Source organism: Micromesistius poutassou, assembly GCF_964030765.1.
Source record: "Micromesistius poutassou genome assembly, chromosome: 8".
Classification (NCBI taxonomy): domain Eukaryota; kingdom Metazoa; phylum Chordata; class Actinopteri; order Gadiformes; family Gadidae; genus Micromesistius; species Micromesistius poutassou.
The window spans coordinates 13,537,951-13,557,912 of NC_140278.1; the positions used below are offsets into that span (position 1 = coordinate 13,537,951).

Below are 19,962 nucleotides of genomic sequence, written 5' to 3' on the forward strand. Positions count from 1 at the left end.
TGATCAGGAATTCAAATCAGTGACATTATTTGTGAGAGTGTAAAATGGCAGTTTGTATTGCATAGAAAACTCACTTTCCATAGTGCTTATTGGAATGCATGTACGTGAATACAGATCTTCGTACACACAGGTGAATGTATATTGCATAATATATGAGCAAAACTTTCACACACACATATTTTATATTTAATGTGTATTTTTTACAGCTTATCTAGTAACAGTGGACCGGCGCTGGAGCATATGAAACGGTCAGTGCTCTTCATGGGAGATTCTGTCCGGAGTGCTGATCCTATTCCTGTAGTTCTGTATGGATCAGCAAAGATACATACAATATAGAACAAAAGTTCCCACTAGTGTGATTGCATGTCATTGCAAGGCAGTCGTTTTAGCTGTGGTAGTACTTGGTGTTTGTTGACACATATTGTTATAAAATTGGATTAAGCTCAGATTGCAGCTGATCATTTAATCCTTGTGCTTTGGTGAGCATTTTCTTTTGGCTTGGTCTCTAGGGGATCACATTGCAACAGTGTTCTCTTTGGAAAGTGTCTTCAATTGTCTTTCTTGCTGTCTTCCTGCGATACAATCTGGGGCGTGGACTCATGGAGCACCAGCAGCCCGGAGAGGGTGAGCGAGATCCCTACCCACCACAGAGCCGCATGTGTCTCTCCGAAAATCATTCTCCCTAGGACCGCCTGGAGGGAAACACAGTGACAAAAAGAGATATGAGATAGTTAGTGGAAGTTGGGATGGAGGCTAACCCTTCTTCATTTTTCCGGACTATCTTGAAATCTCCATTATGTAGTACTCTGGTTCTAAACTGGATCTGCCTGCTGTATCTTATGAATTAATAGGTCATTAGACATGAAACATGAATTTGATCGCTTCTCTGAGTAGGGCACAAAGGTAGAGTCGAGCCTGGTCTTGTCTCTTAACACAAACATCCATTAGTCTCCAAACATAACAAAGGCCAGTGCAGGAATCAGATGGTGGAACTTGTAAAAGGAATAAGGTTCTACCTTCTACAGATGTGTGACTACAGATTACACTTCATTGATCCCCATTGATTCCCTGTTATAGTTAGTCCATAACTTACAGAAGAGACAAAGTTTGATGCAGTGGTGGTCACTGTGGCTCTGGCGGAAGAGGAGCAGTGGCGAAGCGCCTTGGAGAAGAACGTCCACATCACAGCATTGCAGGTGAACAGCAGACCTCCGCACATAAGGCGCAGAGGAATGTGGAGCTGAGGATGAACCCGGACGTCAGAGATACATTAACATGCATGGATCTCATATCAAAATAGTGTGGCTCCCATACTTTGACGTTATGCGTTAATAAACGATAGATATGCATTCTTGAGGGCAGTATACTGTGAAACAAAAGCTCAATATAAAATATTTAGAATAAACTAAAACTACATGTAAAAACTCAATAGCATCGAATGTATTTGCAATAGGAAATATCCATAGCTCCATGTGTAATGTGGCCCATATGTATACAATGCACAGGAGGTGTGTGTTACCCAGTCACAGGGGGTTTCCTCCTCAGCGTGTCTGCTCCAGTGGTCCTCAGTGGTCCATCTCTTCATCCCTGTGTCACACATGTCTTTCAGGTAATCCGCCCCGAGGGACAGTTTAGCAGACGAAGAGGCTACGGCGCCAAGAATGCCGGCCAGCAAAGCGTAAATATCCCCAGAAATCATGTTCCAAGGACAGTGCGTGGGGTTATACGATCATAGGAAACAATGCATCGTTGAAACGAACGTCTGGTCAGCGAGCGCTTCCTTGGTCCACGCCAGACAAGCCTTAGAATATCAGCCAATTACATTGCTATCTCAAAGCACGTGACTTATTTATTTTTATAATGTTAGGAAGCGCACACTGATGACGTTTAGCTCTGCTTAATCTGTTATTGCTTCGCGCGCCTACTACTACAATGAATAAGAACATAAAGAAAAGTGATATATCTTGGGTGAAACCCACCGAACCGTCGTTTCTAAAGAAATTTAAGAGTGATGTCGGATACAAGGAAGGACCCAACGTCGACACGAAGGTGTGTGTCCTTCTTGCACGCTACATAGCGTTAGCTGCCGTGTGTGTCGGAACGAATCACATCATCTCTATTATGGATCATCACATTTACAATCAACCCATCGCCTCCTGTAAATAAACACTTTGACAGTTCAGATTTACCCTATGCAATTAGGAAACCATTTACCAAACAACCCATGATACAATCATCTATTGTCCATATACTAGGATGCCTAACATTGACCATCGGCAGCTCGTTAAAGGTTATTGCATGTATTGTGTTCCGTCTCCAGCGTCAGGCGATGCCAACGCTAGATGATGACAGCGGCAGCGACCGTGAGGATGAGCTACCGCAGGTCGTCGTCCTGAAGAAGGGCGACCTGAGCGCCGATGAGGTGAAGCAGATCAAAGGCACAGGCGACGGCGCCTCAGAGAAAGGTGTGTAGGAAGGACTGGCAAATGTGCAGAGTATTGCTCATGCAGTTCAGTTCAGTGGTTATTATTCCATCCGTCAATGATCGCACTATTTTGGTTGAGTTGACACACATCCTTTAAGATTATACTTTTTCTTTAATTCAGAAGTATATTTTCAGCATATCTAGTTTAACAGTGCACTGGTGCAATCTCTCCAAAAAAATAGGAGTCAGGACCGTGGTCCTTCTGTCCGTTGTGTTGATCCTATCCATTTGGTTTTGTATAGAACAGTAAAGGGGACCACATTAGATAAAATTGCAAGAGCGTTTTACTTGCAAGAATTGTTGTGCCTGATACTATTGCCCATGCACTTCAGTTATTATTGATATTACTGTTTTAGTTTAGCTTGAAGTCCCTCTGACTCATTCCGCATTACATCTGACCATGTGGAGAGAGAGGAAAGGGATGCAGCTATTCAAACGCAAGCGTCATGCTTCCTTTTGGTTTACAGAGGACGAGCCTCCTGCAGACGGTAAGATCGTGTTCAAGAAGCCGGCCAAGCGCTCCTCCACGGATAAGTACCAGGGCATCACAGCCAGCTCCAGCAAAAAGAAGAAGAGTACCACAGGGGAGAAAGAGAAGAAAGAGGAGAAGAAAGAAGAGGAGGAGGAGGAGAAAAAAGAGGAAAAGGAGAAGAAAGAGGAGAAAAAGGATAAGAAGGAGGACAAGAAGGAGAAGAAAGTGAAAAATAACAGTCTTCTGTCATTTGGGGGAGATGAGGAGGAAGACGAGGGCTAACTGTTTATAGACTCAAGACAAAGGCAAGTTTTTATTTATTTATGGTGAACCTCTTTTGACGATGATATGAATTTGGGTAATCTGGGAAAAAACCTACAATTTTCTATTTTCCCCCTATCTGGATGACTGAACGAAAGTTTATTCAGACAGTGTTGACTTATTTACTGTATGAGGTGTTAAACTTCAACAAAAAAACAACAACCTTGTCATCACGGTTTCCTGTTCAAAATGTGTTTATTGCGATATGTGTATTTCAGTAAGTGTCCTATGAATGTTGAGTCATCCTAAGTGTGGGGAGAACTTGCCATGAGGTTTGCAACTCGTCTTGAGTATTGTTGGGTGTTTATTCATAAATTGATACATTCATCACTTTGTTGAATGTATGGATATTATAGCTTCAATGATGGAGCTCTTAAACTTAAAGTGTTTATGTTAAAGCAATGCATTCATGTCAATGCACGTGTTTTTCATTTTTTTTTTTACATCGATGTGCTTTTGTTTTGTAGCTTCAGAGTTTTAATAGTGAACCATTTGGATAATGTATTAAACATCTTGTTTTTACTCAACTGCCATCGCCTCTGTACTTTTTGAAAATAAGAAAAGATAAAAAACATTTATTACAAATAATAAAATAAAGAAAAGAGTGATGACTAGTCTGAAGACGCTTTTATTATGGATGAAGTATATTGTACACAAATAGAATGGACATGAACTATCTACATGCAATTTGCCTATATAATATCATTATCCAGGTATATACCAAAATACAGTATGTAATCACTACAAAACAAAAAGCAAAGTTAGTCTAGTCTGTCTTTAAACTTTGGCTTTAATTATAATGGTTAGAAAGACAGACAAATGCATTGTACAGGACACTACGTGTTTAATTGGGCTTTAAGCATCCCGTTGCTTCGTGACTCAACTATGCAACTATGAACTTAAAAAAATAATTTGGAAGATTAAATCTTTTCATAAATGATTGGGACCTAAATGAAATGGTTTGATTTAAAACAAATCGTATTTAAAACAGCCCAAATGTAATGTTAGGTTATGTGGTTTTCCCTTACACAAGTTAAAAAGCTGAGGGAGGAAGTCTGATGGTCACCTGAGGCAGTTGTAGGAAAATATGATGTACCCGTAAGAAAGAAAGACCTAAATCTATATCAACATCCACTGAGCTAAAGGGATGATGGTTTCCACAGAGGCCTCATCACTACAGCACTGAAAGGGATCGACATATTTGATGTTGGTAGACAATAATTCTAACTAGACATGGCCATCCTTGAGCAGGAAATCAGTTTAAAAAAATTGGTCACAGCATAAGAATGTGTTGCTTTCTTTACACAAAGTCAATAAAATAAATCGAACTTATTACAAGGCTGTTCTTTAGAATAAACCTTTTTCCTGATCAACATTATGTACAAGTGATAATTTGGGTATTTAATTAGTGGGTATTAGGTTCGGTTACCGTATTGCAACTTTTAGCATTATTGGCGTTGGTTGGCGTTGTTGCTATATACGCAACACACATGTCATAACCTTATATGTGCCACAAGGTGGGGCTGTTAAGCCTGAGATGGACCTATTCTCAAAGGAACGACATTCATTCATGAACGCCAATCGATAGTTAGATTTGGGGCCGTTTGTCTTCAATACAATATTGATATTGTAAACAAGGAGGCAGGAATAAAGTCATGGGTATGTATTTGGTAAAATACAAAACTCAATATTATAAAGTCTAATAACAATTTGACATACCAATGTGAATAGACAAATCAGCAAATAAATAGCAGTCAATCTGCTCAAAGACATTGTTAAATCCTGTCTAAGTAATGCCTCGATCTCCATTTTATCCCGACATGTGACCTGTTTTGGGATTATTATTATTATCATTATTACAGGAATATCCTCAGACGATACGTTTCCAGCTGAATTTATAAGGAAGTGAGACAAGACAAGGATGGGAAGGCTTGATATGAGAATTTGTATCAAAACGCTTTCATTAAAGTCTTTCAATTTTGGCTTGGGTTGAGGAACACTACCAAAATAGAATACAAGCCAGTAATTATACTGATAATATCACAAGTGCAACCGTCTCTCCATGTAAACAAAATTGGCAGTGTCAAGTGTGCTGTCTGTTCAGCCTGACGCAGAGTGGACAGGACACCATACAGGTTCTGTGTCGTGTTGCTAGTCTCTTCAGCCGCTTTCTATCGTCACGATCAAAGTAAAGTAAAATATGTCAACTTTCTTACAAAAATAAAGACCTTTCAAATGTTAATGTCTTAATCTTAATATCAGCCATTAATATCATTTTATCATGATTGATTATTGCAAATGTTAATGAAAATTCGAAAAAAGGTAAGCTTATTGAAGGTAGTCACAGAAAGGTTATAAAATAAATACAAAAAAGAGGTCACGTAAGTGCTACAATTACAGGGTTGTGTTTTGTTTTTGTATGAAGAGCAGCCGCCGTGGATGTGTGAATCAGACTGTGGCATGCAGGGCTCCCTGGGGCGTGAAGGCACCTCACAGGTGCTCTGGGTGGCTCTGCAGGCAGGAGATCATCTCCCCCACGGGCCTCCTCTCGAAGCAGATCTGAAACACAGCCGTGAACAGCGGGAACCTGCAGAGGAAGGGAAGGGACCCGAGAGGTGGTGTTCATTATCAGCCCTGCCTCACAGTATCTCAGAGAGGTGGTGTTCATTATCAGCCCCGCCTCACAGTAGCTCAGAGAGGTGGTGTTCATTATCAGCCCCGCCTCACACTATCTCAGAGGCTGAGTTGTAGATGTCCCTGTGGCGGGAGGAGAATAAACTCCTTTTGAAAAATAGTCGTTGTGACACTTCCATCCTTCCATACAGACTCATTAACATATGTTGTTTGCTAATACCAAATTGTTCAAATAAGATTCCAACAAGACAAGTTAGTTGTCAGATAATAAATCCTCTGGATGATGTGTGAGTGGAATATCTTTGCACAATAAAAAAATCGGAGAAAGGAGAAGTCAGAGGTAGGAAAGAGAAAAGCATCCCTCTGTGTGGAGGGAATAGCAGAGCCAGAGGTCCAGGGAGAGGGGGACGGCGATGGAGGAGCTGGTGGGTACTGACTTGTCCACCAGGCCTCTCTGCTGGAGGATGTGGTACACCTCTGTGGACGTGGCCGGCCCCTGGAGCTTCTGGCCGTTCAGCATCTCTCTCTCCAGCTCCTCTATGCTCTGGCAGGAGGAGGACCAACACATCGGGAAACATTCACAGGGACACCATTGGCAACATAATGGCTGGATTCCAATATTCAGTCGAAAGTGATTTGACACTTGCGTCCTGCCACGTGTTTTCCTTAAACGGCCAATTTACCCGCTGTTACAATTGTCATATTGCTTAAGCTGCAAGGGGCTTAATAGGCCACCGAATAATTTTAGAGACCAAGGATACAGTATACTAACAAGAAGTGGTTTATTTTGGACAAGCCCTCATGTTAAATATCTCAGCTGATCACACCACCATATTGCCACAGATAACAACCGTCCTTGGCTACGTATGTAGACTGAATGTTGTGATTGGCCCTAATCCTCGACATCATTGACGTCTCCTTCTATCCTTCAGGCTCCGGATCCATCCCAATCCCACATTGCTCCTTTCTCGTGCTGGGCGACTACCGCTCGCGCTCGAAGCTCGAGCGATCAGACCGTAGCAGGAGAATCAGGAAAGGGTTCTGTGGGAGAGTGTGTGTGGATGATGGCTGGTTTAAGGAGCCTCACCTGGCCGAGTCTGACTGGACTCGGCCCACCCAGCCCCAGTTTCACATTGAGTAATCAGTGTGCACAGGTTAAACCAGCCATCTCCACACACACACTACACACTCGGGAAGAGATCTCCTGCATGGCAACATGGAACACCAGGCCATGTTTCACTTTCAACAAACCTTTACAATAAACCGGTCTTCTAACATCACCACCCTGCATCCTCTGTCTGGAGGAGCCCGACAGCAGGCCCCTAGGTGCCGTGTAGCATGGACTTTGTTTCAGGTTCTACCTTGCCGGTCTGGGCGAAGGCCTCCGCGACGCGGCGGTTGCGGCCACCGTAGCAGGTGGTGATGAGGTCGGCCACGCCGCAGCTCTCCAGGAAGGTGGCGGAGGAGACGCCGCCCGCGTCCTTGGAGAACAGCTTGGCGAAGGCGATCATCTCCATCAGGCCCAGGCGGATCACGGCGGCCTTGGTGTTATCCCCGCAGCTCAGCCCGTCGCAGAAGCCCGCCCCCACTGCCACGATGTTCTGGAGAACACAGTATTATCACTCGGGGCCGGTGTTACAAATAACCCCCCGAAAGTAATGAAACGCCTCGAGTCAATCAACAAAAACTACCCCACAAGATTCTGCCCCGATTATTCAAAAGTAATTAAATATACTCTGAATTCATTTATTCAAAAACTTCCCTCCAAGAAAGATATTTTAGCTGCGACCTACGTCACTACCGTGGCTGACAAAGAGGGCAGAGAAGAGAATTGATTGTAAAGATAACGCTTGATTATAATGACAGGGTTCTGATAACGTACCAGATAGACTGTCCATTTCCTCTGCTAGACACATTGAATACGATCAGTAAACAAGGTGGCATAGTACCAACCTCTAAGACCAAGCTATAGACATCACGTATATCTCAACACTTATATTATACTTATATATATATATATATATATATATATATTATACACTTATATTAATCTATCCTATCAATGTTGTCTTGTCTCTTTGATGTAGCAAAGAGGTTGGTTCTGTGGCGTCACCGTGTGTTGCTTAGCGACTGATGTAAAGTGTGTGTACCTTCAGTGCCCCACAGAGCTCCACCGTGTCTGCATCGTCCACCACCGTGATACGGAAGTTGGGCGTCTGAAGGAGCTCTTTAAACAGCAGGCCGTTCTCAAGGACCTTACTGCCTACACACGCACACACACACACGCACAAACACACACACACACACACACACAAACACACAGCTTTGTCTGTATAGCACTTTTTAGAAAACACGTTACAAAGGGCTTTGCAAGTTGACAGTTAAAGAGACTATATAACTGGGGTACCATATGCAAATTGTGCTAAAAATAGCAAAGCACTGAATTCAGATTCCACATCAGTGGAGACAAAATAAAAGTGTAAATCACCTGTGTGTTAAAGCACTACCCATTTCCATTCCCCAGGGAACATGGTGGTGGTGATGGAGAGGTGTGAGGTGCCCAGGGCTTGGTTCGCCCTGCCAGCTGTGAACTTGTCAATGTCTTTTATCCAATACAGCCAGAACTATAAATGTCGGCCAAGTCATCGTAAAAAAAACACCACGGCTGGGCGCCCCTTTACCTATGGTGGTCTCGCAGAACTTCTCGGCCGCCACCTCGTTGGCAATGTTGGCGCCCATGAGAACGCTGACGTCGATGCCCATCTTCTCCCTGATGATGTCAGAGATCAGCTTCAGCCCATCGGGACCCTCATCTATCCCCTGAGAGAAGGTGTGTGTGTGTGTGTGTGTGTGTGTGTGTGTGTGTGTGTGTGTGTGTGTGTGTGTGTGTGTGTGGAACAGAGAAAGCAAGAAGCAGATGGACAGAAGCGCAGGTGTAAAAGCCATGTTCTTGTATGTTCATGTAAAGAAAATACCTAGCTGGAACACTGTCCCCTGGTGGCTTCCTGGACGAGCAGCAGGATGTTGGGGCACTATTGAGCCTTGAACAGGTGCCAGCAATAAGTGTATGATAACAACCGCTGTGTTCCGTCAGGTGTAATTACCTTTTAAATCAAAATATGGGACTATTTGGACCCTTGCTCTGCCCCCTTTTGTTTCCAGGCAAGTTTACGTTCTTTTATTTGGAACTTTGGTTTTTGAAAGCAACAAACAAATGCCATTGGAACAATAACCCTGCAAGCTTTCACGTCCCTGCTAAACAATAGAAGAACAACAACGAATGGAAGGACACGCGTCAGATAAGGTTATTGGTAAATTAAACGCATTATTAAGTGTGCTTGTATGACTGACTTCAATGCTTTATCTGAACAAATGCCCTGTTGTTTGTGAAAGGGCAGACCTCCAAAGACATACCATTATATAAACTCATATTGTAAAAGATATTCAGCTGAGCTAAATAAAGCCAGCCGAGCTGGCTTTATTTTTTTTTTTAAGCCACATATGGCTCTGACATTGGTCCTAATTTCAAAGGCTGAACCAGATGCATCATGGGAATCCATCCGTTGCTCCATTTACTCAGTAATGGATATTACAGCGAAATGGTCAGGTTTGGTCATCACCGTTTCAAAAATAAGCCTAAACACTGCTTCACTTAGGGTTTAACACACACACACACACACACACACACACACACACACACACACACACACAATCCCGCTCTGGTCTTAATGGTCCAGAGGTTTAAAGCAGCCTTTTTACCTGGTGAGGGGCATGGATTTAGCGTCCATAATAGCCAGCGAGAGAGGAGCAGAGAGGGGAACAAAGCGATGTGTGTTGTCATGGCTTTGATCTAGACAGCATTCAGACTCTAGGTAATAACCCGGTCCTCTCTCAGACGAGCCCGCCGGGCCAGAGAAGACTCTGTTTGTTATTATAGCCCCATCACATCTAATAGAAGAAGTTTTCCTCTGGGCCTCTTCACTGTTCACTGACTCACACACAGATGACCTCATTTTAGTTTTTAGAAACTTTTTGTTGGAGAACATACACTGTTTGAAAATTACATTTTCAACATGAATTTTACATTAGTAAAGTTTAGTGTTAATACAGTGTGTCCTTAATAAAGTGTGTTGTTAATACAATGAGTCATTAATAAAGTGTGTTGTTAATACAGTGAGTCATTAATAAAGTGTGCTGTTAATACAGTGAGTCATTAATAAAGTGTGTTGTTAATACAGTGATTTATCATTTCATCCTATAGTCCTGAGCCGTGTTACCTTGATCAGTGTGATTCCTCGGGCCCTGGTCGACACACAGCCCACCATCTGATCACACAGGTTCCTGATGAACTGGTGAGGAACAACAAACACCAGCAGGTCTGCCCCCTCCGCAGCATCACACAATGTTGGCACGGCAACCTAGAGAGGATGACGAGAGAGAGAGAGAGAGAGAGAGAGAGAGAGAGAGAGAGAGAACAGACAGCGGGAGAGTGAGATAAACAGAGATTAGAGTACAGAAAGAGAGATGGAGGTAAGGGCCCTGCTTAACCGGGGGGGGGGGGGAGGCGAGAGAGTGAACAACACGCAGCAGAGTACTGTGGTGTGTATGAGGCCACACACCACAGTAACACTCATAATGGGAGCCTGGAACTAGAGTCTGCTGTTGGCACAGTGGCACAGTGGCACAGTGACTAGCACTGCTGCCTCAGCAAGAAGGCCCTAGGTTGGGACCCCGAAGGGGGGAGGGGCTTTCTGTGGGGAGTTTTTATGATCTCCCCGTGTTAACGGGGGTTTGCTCTGGGTGCTCTACTTTCCTCCCACACCACAAAGACCAAAAATACATACATTACAGGTTAATACTCCTGCCTACTGAGCGCTGAACACTGCTCCTACTGCTGCAGCTAGTGAAGATCACTGCCCACTGCTACAGCTGGTGAAGAGCATTGCCCACTGCTGCAGCTAGTGAAGAGCACTGCCCACTGCTGCAGCTGGTGAAGAGCACTGCCCACTGCTCCTACTGCTAGTGAAGAGCATTGCCCACTGCTCCTACTGCTGCAGCTAGTGAAGAGCATTGCCCACTGCTGCAGCTGGCGAAGAGCACTGCCCACTGCTCCTACTGCTAGTGAAGAGCAGTGCCCACTGCTCCTACCGCTACAGATAGTGAAGAGCACTGCCCACTGCTCCTAGCACTGCCCACTGCTCCAACAAGGTCCAACAACACATCATACTAAGTTAATACGTAGATTGGAGGAAGAGTTTCCACTGGTTCTTTACAGCGACACACACACACACACACACACACACACACACACACACACACACACACAGCTTACAGCAACCAGCCAAGCCCCCCCACCCTACCACATTCTCAGGCAGCTTGAACCCCGGCAGGTACTTGATGTTCTCGTGCTCTGTGTTGATGATGTCAGAGAGCTTCCTGCCGTTGACGTTCTCCTCAAACACCCACATCTTGACAGTGGTGGCAAAGTGCTGCAGAGACTTTGCGTTACCCCCGATGATCCTCGCTATGGCGGAGCCCCTGTACCCATAGCAATCAGAGGAGGAGGAGACATTGAATCTCACCTGCGCTTCACAATGACGACACTGACACTCCTACACGACTACTTAATTGGTAGCATTAGTTGGTTGTTGTGCAATCTAGTTAGTTGAAGCTGCTGTAAGCAATATGTGAGAGTTGATGGGAAATAGAGAGATTATGAAACTAAACAACCCAAAAGAATGTCCCCACTTACTCTGCTCCCTCCCTTCATGACCTGATAACAACCATGATAATAACATGATAAAAACCATGATAATGACCATTATAATGCCATTATAAAATTATGATAATAACCATGATAATAACATGATAAAAAAACATGATAATAACCATTATAATGTCATGATAATAACAATGATAATAACATGATAACATGATCACAGTAGGTTATGAGAGTTTGCACAACTCACCAGTTGCCTGAGCCGACTATACACACTTTCAACGGCGAGGCCATCGTATACTTTGTCTTCAAATATAACCTTCCTGGTAATTTACTTCCTTTAAAAAAATAATCATATGTTTTATTATAGTCAGAGGTAGAGCGGATGATGAGAACAGAGGCGCCCGAGCTGCGGACGGACGTCGACTATATATGACGTGTTTGGCGTGGCGCTTAGTCCTGCTGGGAATTGTAGTTGAATTCCATTTGTATTTTCACCAAATATGTTACAGCGAGATTGGAGGGGATGTGGTCAACTAATATTTTTTTTAAGTTGTTCTGGACAATACCTGTAAAAAATAAACAGTTGAACCATCTTCAATATTACACCATCTACGTGTTTTATTTGGACATCATTTATCAAGTGAAAATTACGTCTAGCAACCCATGTTATATCATCACATCACTCGAGCAAGGCATCCAACTGAAAGGCACACACAGCATCTGATAAATGCCATAGATTTCCGATATATAAAAATCCTTTCTCAACATGGATTAACTTTTTGGGCCACTTCCATAAACTAATCTTTCAAGTTCCTAAAAGCCCCCTGAATACATCGAGATGATGGGATCAGACCCTAACCGAGGTGTAGCTGACGATGACATCATCGAAGATGCTGCATTCCTTACAAGGAGGGGGCGTTTCCCGAGTTATGGGGGAGTGACCAACCCGGGATTTCCAAAACAAAAACGCAATAACGTCAGAGAAAGGAAGCTAGTGTACACCGCAGCGAGGACACAGCCGGAATATCCCCTCCCTCTGTCAACATTTCCGAAGGGTCTCTCTGTTTCTCTGTCAGCGCTTCTCTTTAACTCGCACCACCATCACTTTGATGTGCATCGCCGCTGAATGAGCGTCGTGTTGCCCTCCTCCTGCTGCACTCTCTCTACTCTGTTTGCCGCTGTTCCTACTTCCACACAGACGTTCTGCAGTGGACCCTGGGGGTGCAGGAGAGCCACTGGGATCTGTCGCCACAGACATGAACCGTTCCGCGCGTCACGGGAGCTCGGCGACGGGACGGCAGCAGGTGTGGACCGGGCGGTCTGGGAGTCCGGTGCTGGACGGCAAGGCGGGCGGCCCGGCCGCAGGTGGTGTCCAGGGAGAACTGTCCAGAGGTGCGCAAGACGGTGACGCTGGCCCCGGTCCTCCTCAGCTTCACCAGCACCGCAGTGAGCGGCTCCTGGAAGGCGTGCTCAGGAAATACACAAACCTGCTCCAAGGCTGGCAGAACAGGTAGGATGTTCTTTCGCCTTGAGTTTGATCGGTCTTTGATGTGCCTCTTGGATTATTGGATCTTATGTTTTACTCAAGTAGCTACTACCAACAAGTCAATGTATCCGCACAGGTATAAGCTGTTACTCTTTTAGTGTATGTTATTGAATGTTGCTACTTTTCATTTTTTTATTATTATTTTATTATTTCATGGGATATCCATCATTGGACTAAGTCACTGGGATATTGAGACTCCTCAGACTAGAAAACGCGAGTCAATCAATCATATGCAAAGTTATTTTGTAATGCAAACTAATGGTTATTGATCTGTCGCTGGACTAGCCTACTGGTATAACTTCCTGGACATGCATCTATCAAGCCACGTGTTCATTCCAATCATCTTCCAGTCCCATCAATCAGATTTCACGAGCTCAGCCGTCTAGTCGTTCATTTGGGAAGCCGAAGCAAAGAGGGGATTGGGCATTGGTGCGTCTTATAGATGCCGGGGCGAGTGTGTGTGTGCGGGCGAAGCCGGTGCGAGTATGTGTGTGTGTGTGTGTGTGTGTGTGTGTGTGTGTGTGTGTGTGTGTGTGCGTGTGCGTGTGCGTGTGTGTGCGTGTGCTAGTGCGAGTGAGCGTGTGTGTGAATGAGAATCACTGAATGAGTCATCCACTCGGGCAGGAAACCCCCTGCACTACTCCTGTACTCCCACGCGTCCCTCCCCCTCCTGCTTTCATCTCCCCTCCTTCCCTCCTTTCCTCTCCTCCTCTCACTGTCTCCTCCCCCTCCTCCCCTCCTCATTTCCTCTCCTCTCTCTCCTTTCATCTCCTCCCCATCTTTCTTTCCTCCCCTCCCTATCTCCTCTTCTCCCCTCTTCTCCTCCCCCCTTCCTCAACACCCCCTCCACTCCTCTCCCCCCCCCCCCCCCCACACACACACACACACACACTGTCCCACTGGATCGATAGGAAGACCATCCAGACGTGTAATGAGCTCCATGATCACATTTGTGACGGCTCGTGGTGGTACACACACACACACACACATATACACACGTATGCACGCACACACGCATGCACTCATACTCAAAGACCTAACTGTACAGTGTGTGTGTTAAGGGGCAGATCTGATGTAGAGTTCTGCCTGTGCATGAGCTCTCTCGCTTCTACAGTATAAATATTGAAGCCATCGCAACATATCTCAATTCTGTCACCCAGCCCCCAAGTTTAATTGCCCATTCTGTCAGAACCAAAAAGAGAGGAGACAGAGAAAGTGCTGGATGCTCTCTTGGATACTTGCAGCTTAATTAGTTCTCTCTCTGCCACACGGGAAGCTGTGTTGTTGTTTGTAATAACAAGTCACTTGACGTGGAGTTGGCCCGGGCCGAGTGTTCTCCAAACCTGCTCTCGCCTTTGGCAGGCGGTCGACTTGCGTCTTTGATAGATAGATAGATAGATAGATAGATAGATAGATAGATAGATAGTCCTTTATTAATCCCCCTTAGGAGAAATTCACAAGTGACCAGCAGTACAGTGGGAAATGAGAGTGCGAAAACAAGAGTATATATACAAATAAATTTACCAAAAAAATATAATAAAAAACTATTAGAATAAGATAAAATAAACATAATATACATGTAACTGTCCGTTTGTAGGTGACTTGTGCATTAAAAAATTAATATGACTAAAAGTATAAATGTGCCAATGTGCAGGGTTCCTGAGGTAATGAAAAATGAAATAAATAACAAGGTTTAAACAACAATCAGTCCTGAGGTGTGGGGTTTAGTCCTTAGATATAACAATGTCATGCCTGGAAGATATAATCGATGTGCCTGGCGGAGTCGGACAGGGTAACTTAGTGTAGCGGTAGACGCAGGAAGTGCGTCTCAGATGATGTGAACCCTCCCCCCCCCCCCCCCCCCCAGCGCTTGATACAGTCAACTGCCGCAGCACTGAGGAAGACTGGGGCATGCTATTGGTTCAACACTCTGCATTCAAAATCTCATGAATAATAATAAATAATGCATTCGATGGATGGAAGAATATCAAGATTATGTGTTGGGAGTTTCACCGTTGTTATGGTTGGGTCGTGCCATGAAGCCGGCTGAGTGTGAAGTATGTCAGTGTTGTTGGCGGTCTGTGAGTCCACTCCACAGGTCTCTATGTCCAATCTCGGAAGACAGCTCTGTTTGCCTCGCTGTCTGCCATGGTTTCCCTGCTTCAAGCTCTCAAGCTCTCTCCCTGGTTCTTGTTTTATCTCATTCTTTCTCACATCTTACGTGTTATTCATCTCTTAGCTTGTCTGTGTGTCTATTATATTTGTGTGTGTGTGTGTGTGTGTGTGTATGTGTGTGTGTGTGTGTTTGTGTGCTTGTTTGTGTGTGTGTGTGTGTGTGTGTGTGTTTTTCTTTGAGTGTCTACATACTTATATTTGACTGTGTGTGTGTGTGTGTGTGTGTGTGTGTGTTTGTGTCTCTGTGTGTTCCTCCCGTTCTCACCCAGCCCACCTGCACGTTTTGGGATCTATGTGAATATTCCTGTGTATCGAGTGTAGGCCCTCTCTTTAGAGAGCTTCTCCTCCCATGAGTGGTGGGGGAGGGATTAACACCGGGTCAGGTCGTGATGGAGAGGATGAGGTCACTGGTTCACCGCCTGGTGGGGGCAGCAGGCACACATTTTCCATGAATGAAAGCAACAACTGACCTAGGAAATCAGTGTGCATTTTTTTAATGTACATTTCCAAAATACATTTCCATATTTTTGACTTACAATTATGAATTTGTAATGACATGCACACACACACACACACACACACACACACACACACACACACACACACACAGTGGTATCCCTGTATATACACTAGACTATATGATACTCCACTCTTCTAGTACTATTCTGTACATCACGGTTCCATGGGAATGCTGACGGTCTAAAAAGGGGTTGATTGCTCTGTGAAAACAGAGATTTAAATTATTCATTGCGATCTCACTTCTCTCTCCCTCATTCTCTTGCTCTCCTTCTCTCTCTCCCATGTGTGCACTCAGTCACCATCTCTCTCTTTCTCCCTCTCTCTCTTTCTCTTTTATTCTCTCTCTTTCTCTTTCTCCCTCCTCCACCTTCTCGTCCTCCTCCACTTCCACCTCCTCCTCCAACACATGGACACATGGCGTGGCCCCAGATTAAACCCTGGGGTAAAATAACATCCTCTCATTCTCGCTCTCGTTCTCGCTCGTGCTGTCGCACCCTTTCGCCTGTAGCTGCTTACAAACGTGGCACACCATGCAATGATGAGCAATGCTCCATACTCTCCACACTCTTGCGCGCTCAATTCCCCCTGATGGATGTTCTCCTGCCTTTAATGATCGTTGACTGCCAGCTCTACACCTCTGGGACAATGTTCCACAATATTGCTTTCTTCTACAGTATATCCCCCAAAATTGGTCTCATATTTTTTGCCCATTGCTAGAGTAACAATAAAGTAAACCGGACAAATATGTTCCTTGGAAAGGAGGAGGCAGTGTTGGCAACATTTACATCCAGCTCCATATTTGCGTTTCTATTTCCAGATTTGGAACTGCTGGTAGAACAATTGAGGTTGCTGCTGTTGTACATATCTCTCAAGTCTGTGGTTCCCCGTCCTGACCAGCTCCTCATCTCTGCCCCTTGGTTCCTCCCCTGCAGGTACTTTGTGTTGAACCAGGAGAGGAGTCACCTTCTCTACTTCCTGAGTGAGTCCTGCCGTAGCCAGCGCCCACCCCGGGGGTCCCTGCCGCTCCTCGGTGCATCGGTGGTCTCCTGTGAGGAGTCCCCCTACATGTTCACCGTCTTCTCCGTCAACGGGGATGTCTACAAGCTCAGAGGTGAGGTGGTGGTGTGGTGGGCGGAGGACCTGTGATGAGGATGCAGTGTTGTGGACGATGGGGAAGTCAACTGGTTTCTCTGCCTGGGCGAAGAGCTGAGCTCCAGTGAAGGAAACGTTAATCCTATAGTCTCAAACCAAGCTTCTTAGGCAAGGGGCCGGACCCACCATGGGCCGTGATCCACTTTGGGTGTAGGTCGTCTCGAATCACGAGATGAAGAAGTTGAAAAAGCTCACATTTCATAAAAAGTGGTGCCAGCACATTACGAGGGCAAACATATTAGTTTTAAGCCAAAATATGAATTTATAATCAATTAATTAGCGACAACTACCTAATAACTGCAATGATATCATCCTCCTCATTTCATTGAACAAATTCAGATTCCTAACAGCCTCTTAACACCACTAAAGATAAAGATAACTGGGGTGTGATAATTGAGGTGGGATCAAGCTCCTGCCCACAATGTAAATCACACCTCAGCAACTCTCTATGTGCTTGTCTGTGTGTGTGTGTGTGTGTGTGTGTGTCTGTATTTGTGCATTAGGATGTGTGCATGTGTGTCTGTGAGTGAACATGTGGCCTGTGTGTGTGGGTGTATGTGTGTGCATTAACATGTTTCTGTGCATGTGTGCATGTGTTTGCATGTGCGCGTGTCTGTGTAGGTGTGTGTGTAGGTGTGCGTGTATGTATGTGTGTGTGTGGAGGGACAGTATCAGCAGGCTAGGGTTGGGTTCACCCTGAAAGCTTACAGGAAGCAGTGGTATAGTGCGGTACAGTGTACTTTACTGCTACCGCTTGGTTTGTCTGCTAACAATATAGTAACATGCAAGATAACGGAGTCACGCACGCACGCACACACACACACCGACTCACGAACAAACATAATCATTGTCAGGTCATTAAATATCAGCTAATAACGATATGTTTCATCACATTAAATCAGCATGTGATGAGCAAGTAAGAATTTGGTCTTTCACTGCAAGTTAGGCACACTGCGTGACACGCATTACTATTCAGTCTAAAATACAATCAATCATTTCTTGGGACTCAATTGAAACATGTGTGCATGATTGACATTGACAGAGGGTGACAGGAAGTGCATGTGCGAGTGCACACACACACTCGTGCACGGGTCTCTCAGCGCCTCAGAGGGTTTCGGTATACAGGGGTGTGCAGAACCGGACTACCATCACAATGGTCTGGTGGGTCGACCGGAGGGGTCAGCTTCCTCCAGCTGTGTCTGTCTTGATCGTTCTACCCATCCACCTGTCAGGCAGCTCTCCCCCAGCTGTCCCCCGTCCCCCCCCCCCCTCCCGTCCCCTCTACCCTCTCCTCCCATCCCTTTCCATGGGGGGATGTTCTTTGTCCCTTTTTTTATAACTTCGTCCATCACCCTTTCTCTGTGTGACATTTAATCTCTCCATGTGTTGTCCGTTGCATGGGGTGTGACCAACATAATCCCTGGTGGAGGCTCTGTTTAGAGATGTGTGTGTTTATTCACTGGTCCTCCTCTCTGCCCAGCCTAGCAGAAAGAACCTTGTTACAGAGTAGCCTGAGGTTAACTTTTTTCTGTGAAATGTATTTTATTATTGTGTAGTGTTTGATATAATGCACATGCAGCTAGATGTTTAGCTGGTTCTAATTATAGCCTTATGATTCATGGCTGCCTTTATGTCACAACCAGTCCGTCTAATCGGCCACCCTTTGTCTTACCCCCAAATTCTCGAATCTAAAAGCCTTCTTTAAAGCGTAGATAAATGTAGAAAAAATATCTGAAATAAAGTAAATAGATAAGGACTATAATGGATTATACAAACCATCAGCACCCCCCCCCCCCACCCCCCGCAAAAACAAACACACACACAGGTTCCTGTAGGTTAGAGGTTCCTGTAGGTTAGAGGTTCCTGTAGGTTACAGGTTGGGCTAGAGGTTCCTGTAGGGCAGACAGTAAAGGCAGTGGATGTTGTTGTGTTTTGATGTCAGAGTATGTTTGTTTTGCCCTCAGCCTCTGATGCTCAGGAGCAGCGACTCTGGATGACTCAGCTGCAGCTGTGCTCTCGACGCATCTCTGACACCAACGACAAGGTACGCACACACACACACACATACAAACAAACTGACAAACACACACACACACACACACACACACACACACACACACACACACACACACACACACAGGTATACAAATGTACACTGACACTAACAGATGCACACACACACATACACTGTCTGTCTGTCTGGCTGTCCCTCTCTTTCTCACTCACTCATTCGCACAAGTCACACCCATCACACACCAACACACACACACACACACACACACACACACACACACACACACACACACACTAAAGTAGTAGTAGTAAGTATACAAATGTACACTGACACTCACAGATGCACACACATACACTGTCTGTCTGTCTGTCCCTCTCTTTCTCTTTCTCTGTCACTCATTCACACAAGTCACACCTATCACACACAAACACACACACACACACACACACACACACACACACACACACACACACACACACACACACACTAAAGTATAATAGCAGTGGAATAAATGGCCAAATTGTTCTCCCTCTGCTGGCCTGTTTCTCGCTGCAAGGCTTCACAAGGTCGGCCAGCCCTGCTGACTCAGCACTGTCAGCAGGCCTACAGTCTCGTTTCACAGCCCATGGATGACCATCTGGGTGTCTGGCCTCTCACTGGCTGCTTCAATGCTAGCAGCAGGGTGTGTGTTTATTTTGCGACTGAATGGTAGTTCCATGTTACGGGTTTTCTTGGAAAAGGAGTGATTGAGGCTCTGATTCTCCTCACATCTTACCAGTGCAACATACTGCTATTTAGTCAGCATTGTATTGGCACATAGTATCAGCCAATCAGAGGTGATCCAGGCAATATCATGTAATAACCCATGGAGGGAGTCATCTAATGAAAGCCCATGTGCTCGAGGTGTAGAGGTGGGGTACTC

At 45.0% G+C, this 19,962-nt stretch overlaps 3 protein-coding genes across 3 annotated transcripts; 1 reads left to right on the forward strand and 2 right to left on the reverse strand.

Annotated features, from left to right (window-relative positions):
* Positions 1 to 21: 21 nt before the first annotated feature.
* On the reverse strand, positions 22 to 1,774 carry tmem42a (transmembrane protein 42a). The gene is made up of 3 exons (XM_084472262.1): positions 1,520 to 1,774; positions 1,094 to 1,240; positions 22 to 692 (listed from the first exon to the last, which is right to left on the reverse strand). Exons 1-3 carry the CDS (start codon positions 1,697 to 1,699, stop codon positions 549 to 551), a joined length of 471 nt encoding a protein of 156 aa, XP_084328388.1. The 5' UTR covers positions 1,700 to 1,774; the 3' UTR covers positions 22 to 548.
* Positions 1,775 to 1,887: 113 nt separating this feature from the next.
* Positions 1,888 to 3,799, forward strand: kiaa1143 (KIAA1143 ortholog). Its single transcript, XM_084471411.1, has 3 exons — positions 1,888 to 2,049; positions 2,321 to 2,465; positions 2,953 to 3,799. Exons 1-3 carry the CDS (start codon positions 1,933 to 1,935, stop codon positions 3,237 to 3,239), a joined length of 549 nt encoding a protein of 182 aa, XP_084327537.1. The 5' UTR covers positions 1,888 to 1,932; the 3' UTR covers positions 3,240 to 3,799.
* A 320-nt stretch (positions 3,800 to 4,119) lies between these two features.
* On the reverse strand, positions 4,120 to 12,030 carry gpd1l (glycerol-3-phosphate dehydrogenase 1 like). Its single transcript, XM_084471446.1, has 8 exons — positions 11,882 to 12,030; positions 11,273 to 11,450; positions 10,190 to 10,330; positions 8,594 to 8,732; positions 8,063 to 8,175; positions 7,274 to 7,513; positions 6,350 to 6,456; positions 4,120 to 5,865 (listed from the first exon to the last, which is right to left on the reverse strand). Exons 1-8 carry the CDS (start codon positions 11,923 to 11,925, stop codon positions 5,769 to 5,771), a joined length of 1,059 nt encoding a protein of 352 aa, XP_084327572.1. The 5' UTR covers positions 11,926 to 12,030; the 3' UTR covers positions 4,120 to 5,768.
* Positions 12,031 to 19,962: the final 7,932 nt, after the last annotated feature.